The 18888-nt window shown below is 46.5% G+C and overlaps 1 protein-coding gene across 1 annotated transcript in view; it reads right to left on the reverse strand.

Annotated features, from left to right (window-relative positions):
- PTH1R (parathyroid hormone 1 receptor) overlaps nt 1-17983 on the reverse strand; it is a 51984-nt gene extending 34001 nt beyond the window's left edge. The window contains exons 1-3 of the mRNA XM_066340384.1: nt 17863-17983; nt 4678-4788; nt 2791-2909 (exon numbers count right to left, since the gene is read on the reverse strand). Coding sequence (XP_066196481.1) covers nt 2791-2909; nt 4678-4717 — 159 coding nt within the window. The 5' untranslated portion in view covers nt 4718-4788; nt 17863-17983. The remainder of the gene's footprint in view (nt 1-2790; nt 2910-4677; nt 4789-17862) is intronic.
- Nucleotides 17984-18888: the final 905 nt, after the last annotated feature.

Here is an 18888-nt window from a genome sequence, read left to right on the forward strand (position 1 = left end):
ACGTCATTCTCAGTGGGACAGGGAGGTCACATCCTCCCAAGGGACACCAGGGACAACTTTGCTGCCACCTTAGCATGGAATTCCTTCCAGACTTCCAGCATTACACAACCTGCCTCATGAGGAGGCAGGAAATTTCTGGCGGCTGCTATTTTAGCTGAATAGAAATAAATCATATTTATCCAAATTTTTGTAAATTTATGGCTCACGGATTTTTTTAATTTTTTTTTTTTTTCAGGAGCACGCCAGATCTTCTCCATGTGGTTTGAAATCCTTTTCCAGCTTTGGACTGATGTCACTGTTTCCAAATTGTGACTACACCAGAATTAATTCCAGATCATGGAATACCAGTTAGGTTTGGGTGGAAAGGGATTTTAGGGATCATCCCATTCCATCCCCTGCCATGGACAGGGACACATCTCACTGTCCCAGGCTGCTCCAAACCCTGTCCAACCTGGCCTGGGACAATTCCAGGGATCCAGGGGCAGTCACAGCTGCTCTGGGCACCCTGTGCCAGGATGGTTTTGTAACAAAGTGATTTTTAAAAGAAAGTTATAGCAAAACCAAGTTTGATTATTGACATCTGGTGTAACCATAATTAATTCTTACGTTATCCGTAAGAAGGGAAAGAAAACTTATGGGAGAAAAATGTTTTGAAGGTTTTATTCTAATTCTTTCTATTTTTTTCCCCTTCTTGCTATTTTATTAATAAACCTGTCTTTATACCCTTTTAAATTTAAACCTATTCACTTCTCTCCTAATCTTATCTCACAACAAAAAAAAAGGAATAAGTAATTCTAACAGACACTCAAACCACTACACGTAATTCGGGAAACAGAAATAAACAAACCTAAAACCACCACACAGGGCCTACCCACACTCCCAGCCAGGAATTCCTTCCCAAAATCCCACCTAAATCTCCTTCTTTCAGCTCAAAGCCATTCCCTGTGTCCTGTTCCTCGATCTCTTGTCTCCAGTCTCTCTCCTGCTCTCCTGGAGCCCCTTCAGGGACTCTGAGGATTCCCTGGATTTTTCCCTTCTCCAGGGGAACATTCCCAGCTCTCCCAGCCTGGCTCCAGCCCTGGAGCAGCTCCGGGGCCTCCTCTGGATCTCTCCAGCGGCTCCAGGTCCTCAGGATCCAGAGTTGAGGCAGCTCTGGAGGTGGGGAATCACCTGGGGGGGTGGGGGCAGAGGGGCAGAATTCCAGCCCTGGATCCCCTTTTCCAGCAGAAAATTCCTACTTGACTTTTCTGGGAATTCCAGCCCAAGCAGGAATTCCCAGTCTCCCACCCAGCCCTGCCCTCTGCCACTGGGAAGCCATTCCCTGTGTCCTGTCCCTCCAGCCCTTGTCCCCAGCCCCTCTCCAGCTCTCCTGGAGCCCCTTCAGGCCCTGGCAGGGCTCTGAGCTCTCCCTGGAACTTCACCTCTCCAGCGGAGCATTCCCAGCTCTCCCAACCAACCAGTGTCTCCTGGTTTGATTCCACACGTGTTTGGGACAACCCCTCCCACAGACAACCGCAGAAACGTTGGGATTTTTGATAACGACCTGGCAGCAAAAAGGATTTCCTGCTGTGGCAGAGGGAGCCTCAATGCCATGGAACAACCTTAACAACCTCCAACCACTTCTGAGCGTGCCCGGGACGGCTCCAATTTCCCCCAAGATCTCGTCGGGAATGGGATCACGGCAGCTGCAGGAGAATTTCCTGCCTCTGAGGACAATTTTCCAATCAAATCATTGCCCATCAAAGTGCTTTGAGGTGGCTTTGGCAAGCTCAGGAGAGGGTTTCCAAGAGGAGGAAGATGAGCTGGGATTTTAAATGAGGTGGGTTTTAAAGGAGGCAGAGGTCTGTGGGTCAGCCCGGCATGAGGCCAGAAATTCCTGCTCCCTGAAGGAATGGGAATGCCAGTGTTACTCCCACACCCCAGAGAATGGTTCCATTTTGGAAAAGAGTTTCAGTTTCACCACTGGACTTTTAAAGAAGATGAACCAGAAGCTTCTACGGTCTCCTTACCGTGATTGGCTCAGTGCCAGGACAAAGACACCAGTTGGTCTCTTTAGCTGTCCCTCAGGAAATGTAACTGTTTTCTGGGAGACTTGTCTCTATACTGTGCTCAGCTCTGTCTTCGATTTCATATTATTTTCCTTCTTTATTAAAACCTTTTTGATTTTTCAAGGCACACTTGATCGTGCCATCTGGCTAATTAATTCTCGCCATGTCTCTGCCAGGCTGGCCCCTCAGAGGTGTGGGTAAAACTCATACCCCTCATTTAAATCATTAAAACCCATACTCCTCATCTTTGGGTGCTGCCTTTGGTCAGATGCTGCCCTGATTTTTCAGCCTTCTGGTGTTTATTTCAATTTTGTACTGAAATTTCTCACAAACTTTTAAGTTGACAGAAAGTGATGCTTTAAAAACTGTGCATTCCTCTTTGGAAGACGGACAATTAATGAACATCTAGTCTGAGCAGTAAGATCAGAAAGACATCAATCTCATCCTCCAATCCCTAATCAAACTCCCAAAACTATATAAATCAAAATCCCAAATAAACCTCTCTCTTTCTGCTCCAACACCCTGACAGTGTGAGTGAAATTTTTCACATCCTCTAGTGACAGTCACACACATTAAATCCTACCTCTGACCTACCCACCCTACTCATCTCATTTATTCACGAGATTATTTGTCAAAACCAGCCAAACCGGGATTGGGGTCGCGGGGATCCCCCCAGCCTCACATGCTGAACCCTGATGGGGCTAAAAAGACCGGGCTTCACACAGAAATTCAACATGCCTACCCTTTCCCTCGTCTCGTTGGTGAGGAACTTGGCGCACTCGCTGTAGTTGGCCCAGGTGCGGTTGTTGCCCGGGACCAGCTCCCAGCTCCCGTTCAGGTCACACCGGCGGTAAGCGTGGCCTGAGGACAGAGAGGGAGGGAAAAAGGGTTTGTAGGAGATCCTCAAAGCCTGACTGAAGGATCACGTGGTCTTGTGTATCCGTGTGCGAACTCTGAGATAAAGTATTGGTTGCTATTGATTGTATTAATTGTTACAGCAGCAATATTCGTGCCTTGTGGGCTTTACAACAAATGATGAATAAGGCCATCAAAGAAGTTTTTTCCATTCAAGAAATGGATTTGTAGGGGATCCTCAAAGCCTGGCACAAGGCTCACGTGGTCTCGTGTATCTGTGTGCGAACTCTGAGAGAAAGTATTGGTTGTTATTGATTGTATTGATTGTTACAGCAGCAATATTCGCGCCTCGTGGGCTTCACTGTGTACAGCAAATGGTGAAAAGGCCATCAAAGAAGTTTTCTCCATTCAAGAAGTGGATTTGTAGAGGATTCTCAAAGCCTGACACAAGGCTCACATGGTCTCGTATATCCGTGTGTGAACTCTGAGATAAAGTATTGGTTGCTATTGATTGTATTGATTGTTACAGCAGCAATATTCGTGCCTTGTGGGCTTCACTGTGTAGGACAAATGACAAATAAGGCCATCAAAATAAGGTTTTTTCCATTCAAGAAACGGATTTGTAGAGGATTTTCAAAGCCTGACACAAGGCTCACACTATCTTACAAGATAAGGTTGTTTATCCTCATGTGCAAACTCTGAGATAAGGTATTGGTTGTTATTGATTGTATTGATTGTTACAGCAGCAATATCAGTGACAGCGCCTTGTGGGCCTCACTGTGCATAGCAAATGATGAATTAGGCCATGTAATGAGTTTTTTTTCTGTTCAAGAAACGGATTTGTAGAGGATCCTCAAAGCCTGACAGAAGGATCGCATGGTCTTGTGCACTCATGTGCAAACTCTGAGCTAAAGTATTGATTGCTATTGGTTGTTATTGATCGTGTTGATTGTTACAGCAGCAATATTAGCGCCTTGTGGGATTCACTGTATAGGGCACACATGGGCGAATCCCAGCTCTCAGCCCCTTATGGAATACTCAGGACAGGCGGGAATGCCTGGGGTTATCCTTCCTGGCTTTCTGGGAGCCCCAGCTCTGAGCAGAGAGTCTGAATTCCCTCCTTTTCCCCTCCCTGGGTGTTTGGAATGTTCACTGAGTGTGCTCTGATCACTTCCAAAAACACCCTCAGAGTTCCCAGCACTGAGAAATGCAGAGCCTCAGGGAAAGGGAGGTCAGGAGGAATCCTCACATTCTGCTCCCAGACACCCCCCAGGGCTCCGGACAGGAATTAACAAAGCCCTGAGGTGGAGAATTAAATCTGGAAGAATATTTTTGGGGTTCTATTGCTGCACAGAGCTCGTGGGGTGGAACAAATCCAGGTTTGGAAAACTCCAGGATTTACAATCTGCAGTGAGCAGGTCATTGGTGCTGAGAACGTTACAATCTGTGTGGGAAATTTGTCATTATTTCAGTTCAAATGGAGCTTTTCTTCCAATAATTTATGTAAAAAAAAACAAAACAAAAAATAATGTAAATAGATGTAAAAATTATGTAAATAAACGTAATCCAAATATTTGTCTAAATAAATGTTAAAAAAAAAAAAAATTCATCCAGTAACTCCAATAAATTACATTTATCAAAGTTCATCAGCAAACAACGGCCTGCTCTTCCCGTCCTTCTCCCTGGGTTTACTCCCGCTGGGAAGTGGGGACAGTGCGAGGGCACCAAGGGCTGCTGGGGGGAATTTTGGATTTCCTGGAATGCCCACACCCACCTTTGTGGTTGAAGTCGTAGATGTACTCGGGGCAGGGCATGGCCACCACCTTTCCGGGCACGCCCTCGGGCCAGCACACGATGCCGTCCCACTCGGGCAGACAGAAGCCATCTGTGGGGACACAGGGACAGAGAGGTGTCACTGCACATGGAAAAGGGACAGCACAGGGGACACTGAGGTGCCCATGGTTGGGGAGGGCTCCCCATGAGGAAACCAACTCCATCCCCCTGGAGAAAACTGTCCCAAGAGTGAATCATCAGCAATTCTTTCTCTGTGTGTGGCTCCACAAGGTATGAATTATCCCAAGGACAATTTTTAAAAAATTATTATTATCATCATCATCATCATAATTTCATTATCATTATTATCATTACATTTATTGCAATATATTTATTAATGTGGAATTATTATTCCACAATAATATACATGTATTCCACATGGAATTCCATTCCATTCCATTCCATTCCATTCCATTCCATTCCATTAATATAATAAATATATTCTATACATCATATATATGTAATGTAATGTAATAGATTCCATTCCATACCATTCTATTATATAATAAATGTATCATATATAATGTATACAATCCATATTATATATAAAACTATAATATATATAATATAATAGATATAAAATATGTATATAATATATTCCATTCCATAAAAAATATACTCCACAAGGACAAACAGTGTCCAGCTCTGGGATCCCCAGGATCAGGAAGACCTGGAGCTGCTGTAGAGAGTCTGGAGGAGGCAACTCCAGAGACGTTTCCCTAAGGGCTGGAGAAACTTCTCTGGAGTTAACTCCTCTGGAGGCAACTAATATTTTAAATATTTTAAACCCTCTCTGCTCTGGCACCAGGCTGGGAGAGCTGGGAATGTTCCCCTGGAGAGGAGAAGGTCCAGGGAGAGCTCAGAGCCCTGCCAGGGCCTGAAGGGGCTCCAGGAAAGGGACTGGGGACAAGGGCTGGAGGGACAGGACACAGGGAATGGCTTTGAGCTGAAAGAAGGAGATTTCGGTGGGATTTTGGGAAGGAATTCCTGGCTGGGAGCATGAGGAGGGGCTGGGCTGGAATTCCCAGAGAAGCTATGGCTGCCCTTGGATCTCTGGAATGCCCAAGGCCAGGTTGGATGGATCTTGGAGCTGCCTTGGATAGAGGAAGGTGTCACTGCCCATGGAATGGGAATTAGGATGAGCTCCTCAGGTCCAGGACCTGCTCTTGCCCTTGCTGAATTCCAGAATTTTCCTTCCTGCCCCTCTCCCCAGCCTGTCCAGGTCCCCCTGAAGGGCTCCGTGTCCTCAGGGAACTCCCCTGCCTCGGGCTGGACAGTCGCACCCCGCCATGAAACTCCAGCTGCAGCAGAATATTGAGAAAGAAACGCTAAAAGTGGAGAATCTGCCCCAAATCTGCTCCCAGAGCTGTGCCTGCCCTCAGCCACCCGTTCATCAAGTGTCGGAGTTCCCTGGGAGTCAAAAGGAACGGGAATCACCTGCCCTCATCCACAAAAAAATTACTTTAGGAGCTAAATCCCAAGGGATTAGGGAGATTTAGGAGCTAAATCTCAACAGGGCCGAGATCTCAGCGTGTCCCATGGATATCAAAGCTCCCGACCACCCAGGAATCCATCTTCCCTGTTGGGGGTTAAGTTTGTTCCTTTTTACTCTAAAGAATTTTTTCCCCATAAGTTACCAAGGAGACTAAGTGTTGGATACTTAAGAGTATTTAACAAAAAAACAAAGGGGTGGTCGAAGCTCTGAGACGGGACATAACGCAAATTTTGGGGCAGGTAAAGGACAGAGCTTGAGGCAGCTGGGCATTCTGTTTTTCCAGCGTTCAGGGAGAGAGAACGGCTGGATTACTCGCTGCTAGGAGAGTTCACTCTCTCTGGAGGAGTCCAGTCCTGGAAAATCTACCATCATCTGCTCACCCTGGAATTCTGAGCTTCTCTGCCGCCCTGTGAGAGCTGGGCCAGCCCTGCCCTGCCATCACAATTTCATCGGCACTGCTGCTCTTGCTATGGTGTGACTCCCCATCATCCTGCCCTGCTGGGACCCTGCCCCTGTCTGCAGGGACATCCTGCCATCCCAGCTACCAGCCCAGGACTTTCCACTGTTCCCATCTTGGTGCTCTGAGGATCCTACAAATGCACCGAGACCAAACTGCCCTGGGTCTTTGTGAAGCAAAGTCCTCGAGGTTCTTGGTACTGTTTTTGTTATCAATGCTGTAGTTGTTGGGTTTTGTTTTGTTTTGTTTTGTTTTGTTTTGTTTTGTTTTGTTTTGGTTTGGTTTGGTTTGGTTTGGTTTGGTTTGGTTGGTTTGTTTTGCTTCGTTATACATACTAGTAAAGAACTGCTATTTCTACTTCCAAAATCTTTTGCCTAAAAGCTTTTAACTGCAAATTTATAATTGGAAAAAAAGGAGGTGGTGGTTTACATTCTCCATTCCAAGGGAAGCTCCAGCTTTCCCTGGCAGATACCTGTCTTCCCAAACCAAGACACTCCCTCACCAGTGTGACTTCCCAAGAATAAATCCCAAGATTAAAGGAAAACTGGGATTGCTTCAAAGCCCTCTGGCCGGTCTAGGGACAGGAGCCGACGCCGATAAATCCCCTTTGGCGGTTTTTAGGACATGAAAAAGTCTCCCCCGTTTTATCAGCTGATTTCTTATCTCTGATTTAGTGTGGATGAAAAGGAGCCAGACAAACCAAAGCCTTTCTTCTGAAGCATCAGCTGGGAGCCAGGGTCAGGAGCTGAAATTCCGCAGCATCCGCGTGATAAAAGAAAAAATAAAATAAAAAAAAAAAAAAGAGGGGAAATAATTTATTGCTGTTTTCTCTCTGCTTGAAGCCCCATCAGGAGAAGAAAAAATACATTTCCTATTCATGAAAACTGGGGGAAAATAAATTCTTCCCTCTGGCTCGTTGTTTGCAGGATAACTTACACTGGGAAAAAAGAGTTTATTTATTTCTCAGTCCCCTGGAAGGTACAAAAGACAAAGGGAAAAAAAAACCCCAAAAAACCCCAAACCAACACAGGGCCCCACAGAATTTGGCTCAGGACAAAATGTTGATGTCCTTGAGGTCTTTTCTGCAGACAAGAAAGTAAATAAAGATTTAATGGAGCCCTCAAAGTGCTCTTGCTTAAAATAAAGTCAGTTCTTACGACAAAATAAATCAATTTGAGTAAACATTAAAAGAAACACAGCAGAGGAACAGCTCTGAGAGGAGAACAGTCCTCCAAAAGTGCTCTGAAATGAGAGGGGAAAATCTCCCACTTTTCCAAAATCTTCACAAATTGCAAGGGGCGATTTCACTTTTCAGGGGTTTCGTTCCACATCCCACCGAAACGTGCGGCCAGAGAAGAAGAATGTGCCGAATTTTGTTCTGGAAATGTGGAAAACTGATAACAAACCACACAATTATTGATTTTTGGGTACTTTGAGCCCCCCCAAATCTGTCCCCAAAAGCTGAAGGGAACAGCGGAACCCTGGAACCTCTGGAACCCTGTTTTAGGGGGGCACAATTTGGGGAGCCAAGAGTATCCCTAGAAAGATTTAAAAAGACGATTTTTGCATTAAAGAACTTTTCCCCTCTGCATGGAAATGATTCCTTAAATGATTTATACCCAGAGCTGAATCATTAAAGCTGATAAGAATCCAGTGGGACTCGAAATTTGGGAAGTGTCCAAGCTTCCCACCAAAAGGATCCATCCTTTTGGTGCATCAGGACCAAGACCTGACCCACCCCAGGGAAATCTCCTCCTCTTCATCATCCCTGGCCTCTTTTGTCCCAAACTCCTCACTGGGAAAAGCCATTCCAGGAGAATTTGAAGGGAGAAAACATCGTTCCCTTCCCAGAATTCCCCAGTGATGGATGATGAGTTAAGGGCAAAGGGCAGGTGGAGATTTGAGAGCTGCCACCTGAGCTCTCCCTAAAATTCAGGACAAGACAGCTGCTCCCTGAAAACCCTGGGAGAGAGGGGATTTGGTTTAGGAACAGGGATTGCAGGTAGAGAAGCCTGGAGTATCCACAGGCCAAGCCTCTGGAGCTCCTGGAATGATTTGAGGAGTTCCTGGAATGATTTGAGGAGCTCCTGGAATGATTTGAGGAGCTCCTGCAGTGACTGAAACTCCTGGAAAACCTTTTTCAAATGGAAATATGGATTGATATGGGATTGTTGGAGCCATATTCCTGGGATTCAACACAGCCAGAAGCTGTTTGTCCCCTCAAGATGAGCTTCACCCTTTTCCTCTCCCATCCCAAATCCCTCCACTCCTCTCATTTTAAGGAGAACTCCTGGGAACAGGAGAGAGGAGGGTTTAAACCACAGGAGGGTTCATTCCCAATAATTACATGGAATAAAATTTTTATAGTAAGGGTGATGGAACACTGGAACAGCTTTTCCAAAGGATTTGTGGCTGGCCTTGGATCCTTGGACAGGGCTTGGAGCATCCTGGGATGGTGGGAGCTGTCCCTGCCCATGGCAGGGGAGGAATGCGATAATATTTAAGGCTTCTCCCAAACCTAAACCATTCCATGAATCTCTGATAGAGCACGAAAGGGAAAATCCTGTATTCCCCATTGTGCTGGAATCCAAACAAGCCATTCCCCTCCTGTTTGTTTGCTCGAAGAGCTCCTCCAAACATTTTTTTTCCTCCTGAATTTATAAAAACATTCGCAGTATCAACAGCTTGGCTTCTGCCTTTGTTTTCCTTTTCTCCAGGTCATTCCTCCGAGGAGATCCAGGCTGAATTCCAAGGAGAAAGCAGAAAATTGGGGAAGTTTGGCCTGTTAATAATAACAATAAGTCAGCCCCTCCTGAGACACTGGTAACAATATTCCAAAGCACACAGAATTCCAAAGGATCCAGTTGAAAAAGACAATTGGAAAACTCTTGGAATTTTTTTGGTGAAAAGGAGTTTGAGGGTTTCACTGTGGTGTTTGGATCCATCCAGGCAATTAAAGACTGGAAAAGTCAAACATTTCCTTCCTTGGAAGAAACAGTAGGATTCACGGATGACGCAAGTCCAAAGGAATTCACAAACGATTAACAAACCGAGGAGATCTCACCCATATCCCACATCCCAAAGTGTTCTGGGTGTGTGTCCGTCATCCAGGCCATCCCGAAGGGACCATCCAGTTTATCCCACAGGGATTTGCCTGTGGGGGAAACTCCTCCCAGTCCAGAGCTGCGTCCCTCATGGATGGGAAGGTGGGAATGGCACTGGAATTCCATGTGACTTGAGGACATCACCGAGCGCTTCAGTGCTGGGGAAATCAGTCTTGAAGGGAAATATGGGATCCCTCCAGGATCCCACTGGCTCCTGTCCACCAGGACATCTCTTGGATCAGTCCTTTCCCATTGAAGGTTGGAATCTCAGGATATGGAAGTTGCAGTCGTTCCAAGATGAGAACGAACAAAAACTCTTGGATGACATTCCTGGAGAAATGAGTCCTGAAGGAAAACATGGGATCCTCCAGGATCCCACTGGCTCTTGGCCCTGGCTCAGGGACAGCTCCTTATCCACCAGGACATCTCTTGGATCAATCCTTTCCCATTGAAGGTTGGAATCTCAGGGCACGGAAGTTGCAGACATTCCAAGATGGGAGTGAGCAAAAGCTCTCTTGGATGACATTCCTGAAGAAATGAATCTTGAAGGGAAATATGAGATCCCTCCAGGATCCCATTGGCTCCTGTCCACCAGGACATCACTTGGATCTCTCCTTTCCTGTTGAAGATTCAAGAGATCTGTAAGTCTGTCCTAAAAGCTCTCCTAGTCCATAATTCCATCCTTAAAAGTCTCCTGGTCCCTAATTCCATCCTCAAAGATCTCCTGGTCCATAATTCCACCCTAAACAGTCTCCTGGTCCATGATTCCACCCTAGAAAGTCTCCTGGACGATTATTCCATCCTAAAAAGGCTCCTGGTCCATAATTCCATCTTAAAAAGTCCCCTGGTCCCTAATTCCATCCTCAAAGATCTCCTGGTCCATAATTCCACCCTAAAAAGTCTCCTGGTCCATGATTCCACCCTAGAAAGTCTCCTGGACGATTATTCCATCCTAAAAAGGCTCCTGGTCCATAATTTCATCCTCAAAGCTCTCGTGGTCCATAATTCCATCTTAAAAAGTCCCCTGGTCCATGCTGACCCTCCCAGCTGGTGTCCCCTGGGGCAGTCAGAGCTTTTCCAACTCAAAACTCTGCCGGGAACCATCACAAGGGATGGTTTGGGTTGTGGTGGTGGTTTTTTTTTTTTTTTTTTTTTTTTTTTTTTTTTTTTTTTTTTTTTTTTTTTTTTTTTGTGAAATCTGAGCCACACTTGCAAGGCCTGAGAGGAGAAACTGGGAGAAGACGGAAAGAGCTGGAGAAATTATGGATTTACAGAGGGCTGGGGGGTTCAGGGCTCAGGATGCCTCTTTCTCCCTTAATTCCTGAGGCACACAAGGCTTCTCACAACCTCTGGGAGCTCCTGGAATTGGGACCCTCTAGAGAGGAAACCAGGAGCAGATTTTTGGGGTTCCTCAGGCCTGGAGAGAGGCTGGAATCATTCCTGGGTCCTTTAGGGACAGTGAAGCCGAACTGGGATGCACAACCCAGGTAAACAGGCCCAGGCTGCCGGCTAAAAATAACACCTTTGCCCGGGAAAATGGGTTTATTTATTAAAAAAACAACCCAGTTTTGGAGCTGCTCGAAGAAAGGCTTGGCCACGGCCCTGCCTAATGACAGGGTTGTGCAAAAATTCCCTCTCCTTTCCCCACAAAACGTCCCATCTCCTTTTCCAAACCAGGGAAAAGACAAGCTTTTAATTCATGGATTAAAAAAAATAAATTAAAATAAAAATAAAAAATAATGTCAGGTCTGGTGGCTCAGGGCTGGGAATTTTCACTTCATCCCCTTCCAGCTTTGACTTTGGGGTGGCATCAGCTGCCCACCAGGCCTGGGATGGAATATTTGTGTCGGGAGAAGAGAAAATTTTTCGGGTTTCCTGTTCTTTCCCAAAGGCTTTCATCATCCTGAGACTAAATTTAAGGGGAGAAAAAAAAAAAAAAAAAAAAAAAAAAAGAGAGAGAAAAGGAGGAAACCAAACGGTTGTGGGGGAAGGGTTTTGGGGTTTTTTTTGGTTTTATATTTTGGGTCTCCAGCCCTCAGTGCCTCAGCCAGAGGTGGAGATGACGCACGAATCCTGACAGAAGCTCCTGCAGCAGCTCCTCGGCTCCGCGTGGCAAAAATCCATGTGGGAGCCACATGGGTCCTTAAACCTTTTTAGGGGGAAAAAAAGGGAATTTGGGGTTTTTGCACATAAATAATGGGTGAGGACAGTTTGACATTTTAGAGGTTTTAAATTTTTTTGTAGGAGCCACGTGGATCAGAAACACCTGGGAGGAGCTGGAGGATCCCTGTGAGCCATCCAGGAGGACAGGAGGGACCTCATCCTCCCCTAAAACACAAATCTTAAACCTTTTTAGTGGGAGAAAATGGGAATTTGGAGTTTTTGCACATAAATAATGGGTGAAGACAGTTTGACATTTTAGAGGTTTTTAAATTTTTTGTGGGAGCCACGTGGATCAGAAACACCTGGGAGTGGCTGGAGGATCCCTGTGAGCCATCCAGGAGGAGAGGAGGGATCTCATAAAACAAAACCTTAAACCTTTTTAGGGGGAAAAAAAGAGAATTTGGGGTTTTTACACACAAACAGTGGCTGAAGACAGTTTGACACTTCAGAGGTTTTTAACCTTTTTTGTTCCTTAAGGGTTTTTTTTTCTTTTGGAATACCAACCCTGCCAGGCGGGGACAGCGTTCCCATTTCCCGGAACGGGGTCAAAGACTCTTTTCCTGCCACCCCTGTGGTGAGGAGTTTCCCAGGAGAGATTCCACCCCCGAGACCTCGAGTGGTTGCCTTCGGGGTCAGGAATTTTAAGTAGGAACTTTCTCCTTTCCCAAACATCCGACACCGCCAGGGCTGCAGGCAGGGCTGGAGCTGCTCCAGGATGATCCCAGAGGGATTTCTGCCTCTCCAGGCTGATCCCGGCTGCATTATCCAAACTTCTCAAGGCACTAAATGCCCCCTTATTCCCCTGGTTTTGATTTTGTTTTTGTTTTCTGTGTTAAAAACAACACTCATGTCTCTTGCTAAGAACATGAAGGGAATAACAAAACAAAACTAGTGAAACAAAAACCTGACAGAAATCAGGAATAAGTCAGGCACGGCCCTTAGGAATATTTCAGATAATACACCTAATCATTATTCACATTACTCACATTATTCACATTATTCACATTATTCACATTAACACGTGTAATTTGGTGATTAGCAATCTCTGAAATCCTGCACCATCATCCCAGAGCCTGCAGACGGCCGATAAATCACAAATCAGGGAAGATTTGGACAATCATTTTGTTTCATAGTGAAACAAAAACCTGACAGAAATCGGGAATAAGTCAGGCATAGCCCTTAGGAATATTTCAGATAATACACCCCATCATTAACACATTAACACATTATTCACATTATTCACATTATTCACATTATTCACGTTATTCACGTTATTCACGTTATTCACATTATTCACATTAATGTTATTCACATTATTCACATTAACACGTGTGAAATTAAGTCATTAGCAATCCCCGAAATCCTGCACCATCATCCCAGAGCCTGCAGACGGCTGATAAACCACAAATCAGGGAAGATTTGGACAATCAGTGAAGAGTTAAACAATTGTTTCATAGTGAAACAAAAACCTGACAGAAATCGGGAATAAGTCAGGCACAGCCCTTAGGAATATTTCAGATAATACACCTCATCATTAACACATTATTCACATTATTCACATTAACACGTGTAATTTGGTGATTAGCAATCTCTGAAATCCTGCACCATCATCCCAGAGCCTGCAGACGGCCGATAAACCACAAATCAGGGAAGATTTGGACAAAAATCCTCCGGATAATGATTCTCCAAGCTCCTGACAAAGACAGGTCCAGCTGCCATATGCAGAGGGTCAAGTTGCCAAGTCAAGGCAACACAAATATTGTTTTAAGGCAGAAAACACTCGTGTCTGTTGGCAAATTTCCCATTTTGAATAGAGCTAAGGCCTGGCCACTGCCTGAGCTCCAACTGGAAGAGAATTTTGACATATTTCAAAACGAGGCTCCTGAGATAACTTTGGGATGTGTTTTCCTGAAGATCTCACCCAAAACGCTGCCCCTTTGTGAGTCCTCATCCTTTTCCCTTCCTTGGAATGACAAACCCAGCGTGGATCTGACCTCGGATCCACTGGAAACCACAGCCAGGGTTTGTTTGGCTCCAAACCAACTCCGCTTTTCCTCACGGATTTTTTCCCCCTTTAAATCCCCTCTACAAACAGGAGCCAGTTTTGATAGCGCAGGGTTAATTAAAATGTTTCTAAAAATCACAGGAATTGTGTACAATTAATTCAGGGGAGAATTAATTTCAGGAGAAAGGTTGGACAGGCCTGGGAAAGGGAACCAAAACTCCACAGGACCTGGAAACAAAGGTTGGGTTTTGTCTTTACTGGATCATGTGAAACTGATCATCATCATATTATAAATGACACGACCGTGAATTGTAATGATTGTTTGGGAATTGAATATGATTATTATCTTAAAATCACGAGAAATTATATTGGGGGGGCTGATGGACACTACAAAAACTCATCGATGTATACGACGGAACAATATGGGTTTAATAATTTATATATATAGTTATATGACTATATTAATTATAATTAATATATATAGTTATATAACGAAAGGGTATAAAAACACATCTGTTTTGGATCCATGTGGGATCAGATTTGGGTTTGTACCCCTGATTCCCAGAGCTCTGCAATAAAAGCACCTGCACATAATCATTCTGGGATTATTCTACGCTAAACAGTTGGAGCATCGTAACTGTGAGGAGTGTTTCCCTTCCCGGATTTTCCTTTGGGATCTGCAGTGAGGGAAGAGTTAACGGCGTGAGATCCTCCCTGCGGATGAGAAGGGCACAGGTCTGGATGTCCCTGACCCCCCAAAACATCCCAAATTCTGCATCATCCAAGGAAGAGAGCGCCGGACCCAACCGCTTTCCCTGTGTCCAAAAAGAAATCCCCAAAATCTGTGGATGGATGGCTGCTCCTCTGAAAAGTGGCAAGGACTTTTCCAAACTGGAAAACTCTTTTGTTGGGATCACAAACTCCTCAAACCATCTCAGGGGCAGTCTGGCAAACCCCTGCCTTGTTTGGGAACTCCTGAAGGGAATTTCTGGGGTGCTAAATCCTAAAAAAACCCTCATTCCTTGCATAGGGTTGAGTGGGAATTCATTCTGCCTTTGGATAGTGCAGATTAATTGGAGAATTAATTAATTCTCCCCTGCTCATGACAGAAGTCTCCAAAAGCCCTGAAATCCTCCTCTTGGATTATTTGGGGTTGGATTCTCTGCAGAGGACGGAGCAGGGAGCCTGAGGAGCTTTTTCCAGAAGCAGGATTTGTGTCCCTGCCATTAAACCACCACACGTTGGCAGTTTCCATGTTCCAGCCCCAAACCCACGTCTCCAAACCCCTGCGGGATCTGCTTTTCCTTTGGGAAGGAGCCCCAAAATCCCACTGTCAATCCCACATCCCGATCGCTGCCCGCACTGGAGGGGGATTGATCCCAAACGCTGCCCTGGAAAAGCTGGAAAAGGGAACCAGGTGGGCAGTGAGAGACACCGGCAGGAAATGCCTTGGCCCAGGCGCTCATTAACGAGGTGTTAATTGGGCACGGGGCTGGGGGGGACAAAGGAGCAGCAGAGGATGTGGCTTGAGGTTTTTTTCCTGATGGAAAACAGGAGGCTTGGGGATCAAAGGACAGCCGGGATTTTATGGTCCCCAGGTGGGCAGGTGGCAAAGATGGATTTGGGAGGTTTCCCTCTGATTCCGGGTTTTCCCATAGCATTCCCTGAGGGAGGAGATAGGCAGGGACATCCTGGCTTGTCCCCTTTTCCCGGGAAATGGAGGGGAGTGGGACAGGACCCGCACCCCGGGGACTGAATTCTCTCAGGAATTCCGGGCAGGAATTCACACTTGGGAATGCGAGGAAAGGAACCAGCGGGGAGTGAGAGCTTCGCTCCCCACATCAGAGACTTCCCTCCTTCCTCCTCCTCCTCCTCCCCACAGCTGGGAGTGATTTTCCAGCCCAAAATAGAAAGGAAGGGGAAGGAAGAGGCTCAGCCGAGTTTGGGCCGTCCCGAGGAGGGAGAGTGGGGAAGGAGAAAGGTCTCGTGGGGATGTTTTATTTGTGGGGATGTTTTGTTTTCCTTATCGCGGCTTGCGAAGGATTTTTGGGGTTTGGAATAGTGGCTCCCCTCTGGAATAAATCCAGAGGAGACCCCGGAGCTGCTCCAGAGCTGGGAGAGCTGGGAATGTTCCCCGGGAGAGGAGAAGCTCCAGGGAGAGCTGAGGGTACCTAAAAGGGCTCCAGGAGAGCTGGAGAGGGGCTGGGGACACAGGATGGAGGGACAGGACACAGGGAATGGCTTTGAGTGGAAAGAAGAAAGGTTTAGATGGGATTCTGGAAACTGGGAATTCCTGGCTGGGCTGGAATTCCCAGAGATCTGTGGATCCCTGGCAGTGTCCCAGGCCAGGCTGGATCCCCCTGGGACAGTGGGAGGTGTCCCTGCCCCTGGCACGGCTGGCACTGGATGGGCTTGAAGATCTTTTCCAACCCAAACCATTCCAGGATTCCCTTTCCAATTCCGGCCTTTCCAGTGTCTGGCTGGGACACATCCCCAGACACCAGGAATGGGAAACTCTGAAATTCCATGGGAACACCTGTGAGACCAAAGGTGAACCAAAGCCTGGGGAGGTGCTGGGGCTTTTCTGGGAAGGTTCTCCGGGTTTGTCACATCCAGAGTTGGCATCCAGGAAAGGGACAGGACACAGGGAATGGCTCCCACTGCCAGAGGGCAGGGCTGGATGGGGGATTGGGAACGGGAATTCCTGGCTGGGCTGGAATTCCCAGAGATTTGTGGATCCCAAGTCAGGCTGGATCACCCTGGGACAGTGGGAGGTGTCCCAGCCCATTCCAGAGGAACAGGATTTTAAGGTCTGTCCCAACCTAAACTCTTCCAGAATTCTGTGATCCCGGGAGAGCTGGTGGTTGGTTCTCTCTCCTGTGCATTGGGAATAAGACCCAGGGATAGAATTCCACAAATTTGGGAATTCTGGAGCAGGACAAACCCGTGACAACTTTGCTCTCTGATTCCTCCCACCTAAACCTCCTCCCCGTGGACTATCCCAAAAAAACCCAATCCTTTGGGATGCTCCCACTGCCTCCTGCCCTCCCTGCTCCCCACATGGGGCTGAGGGGATTGTTGGAGCCCTGGGCACTGAGAATTCCAGACTTTCTGTGCTCACAGGCACTGACCCCCCAGCAAACACTGCATTTGACCTGAGGCCATGGAAAAGGCTCCCAAAATTGAGTGACAGCCCTGGGATTGTGGGTGTGGAGTTTGGATAGAAGTGTGTGATATCACAGGGTGCAAAACTCAGGGTTTAAGGGTTTAGAATACAATAATATATAAAAACGACTGTATTTTTATACATATAAAATACATAAATTCAGTATCTCCTGTATTTATATATATATTTATATATAAAAATACTATATAAATAAATACAGTAATATATATATATATTTATATATTTTTTAAAAAAATAAATATCTACAAATTCTCCAAGATGGAGGTTTTAGGGCTGAGTCCTTCTTTTCCACCTTCTTCTCCATGGCTCTGGGTGGGGTTTTGCAATTAGGTGGAAAAATCTGCATTGTGGGCCAGGGGTGGTTGGTTATTGAGTTAAAAGCCAAAATAATTTAATACTAATAATAAAAAATAATAATACAGCAATTTAGTAAAAATAAAAGTAAAACCAAAAGAATGATTTCATAATTGAACAGTTTGTGATTAAAAGACGTTGGAAGGAGATGGAGACAGAGCCGTTTTCCACTTTGTTACATAGGAGAGGCTGACACATGGATGAGAATTAATAAACGTCTGAGTCCAAACACAAAACCTGCATCCCTCAGGCGTTTAACCCCGGAGCTGACATCAGATGAGAAGACAAAAACCCCGCAGGGGAAGGTGCGGGGGGATCAGGGATGGCTCCAGCCCCTGGCCGGGATTTTGGGAACACTCACCGTGCACCTTGGGCACCTTGGCCTTGAGGTGGCGCTCGCACTTGGCCTTGGCCTTCAGCAGGAGGAAGATCTGCTCCTCCTTGGTGATGACATCGTCGGCATCCACCTGCACACAGGGGGACACAGCGCAGGTCAGGCCCCGACCCAAAAACCTCCTCGGTGTCCCAAAATTCCTGAGAGCCCCGCAGGGAACGGCTCCTCAGGGCAATTCCCGTCCACACCCTGGAATTCTCATCCACAGCCCGGAATTCTCATCCACACCCTGGAATTCCCGTCCACACCCTGGAATTCTCATCCACAGCCCAGAATTCTCATCCACACCATGGAATTCTCATCCACACCCTGGAATTCTCATCCACACCCGAGAATTCTCATCCACGCCGTGGAATTCTCATCCATGTCCTGGAAGTCTCATCCACACCCTGGAATTCTCATCCACACCCTGGAATTCTCATCCACATTTTGGAATTCTCATCCATATCCCAGAATTCTCATCCAGGGATGTGGAGGCCGGGGCTGATCCCATCATGCACCTTCACACGTGGGAAGAAGCAGTTTTGGGATGGAACATCCCTAGATTTACAGGGATGAGGAGGAAAACATTCCTGGTGAATAATTCAACGCCAAGGACTCCTCCCCTTGTAGGAATTACAAGCTCCCGTGCTGATTCCTCCTCTACAGGCATTAGGTTCCATAAAATCCTGCCTGAATCCCGGGAATGTGGAGAGGGATGTGCCCCAGGCAGGGCTGGGGGCTGACAGCATCTTCCCACCCTCTGAGAGAGCTGGAGAGGGGCTGGGGACACGGGATGGAGGGACAGGACACAGGGAATGGCTTTGAGTGGAAAGAGGAAAGGTTTAGATGGCATTTTGGGAATTAGGAATTCCTGGCTGGGCTGGAATTCCCAGAGATCTGTGGATCCCTGGCAGTGTCCCAGCCCAGGCTGGATCCCCCTGGGACAGTGGGAGGTGTCCCTGCCCCTGGCACGGCTGGCACTGGATGGGCTTGAAGATCTTTTCCAACCCA

The sequence above is a fragment of the Sylvia atricapilla genome, unplaced genomic scaffold (genome assembly GCF_009819655.1).
Source record: "Sylvia atricapilla isolate bSylAtr1 unplaced genomic scaffold, bSylAtr1.pri scaffold_76_arrow_ctg1, whole genome shotgun sequence".
Taxonomy (NCBI): domain Eukaryota; kingdom Metazoa; phylum Chordata; class Aves; order Passeriformes; family Sylviidae; genus Sylvia; species Sylvia atricapilla.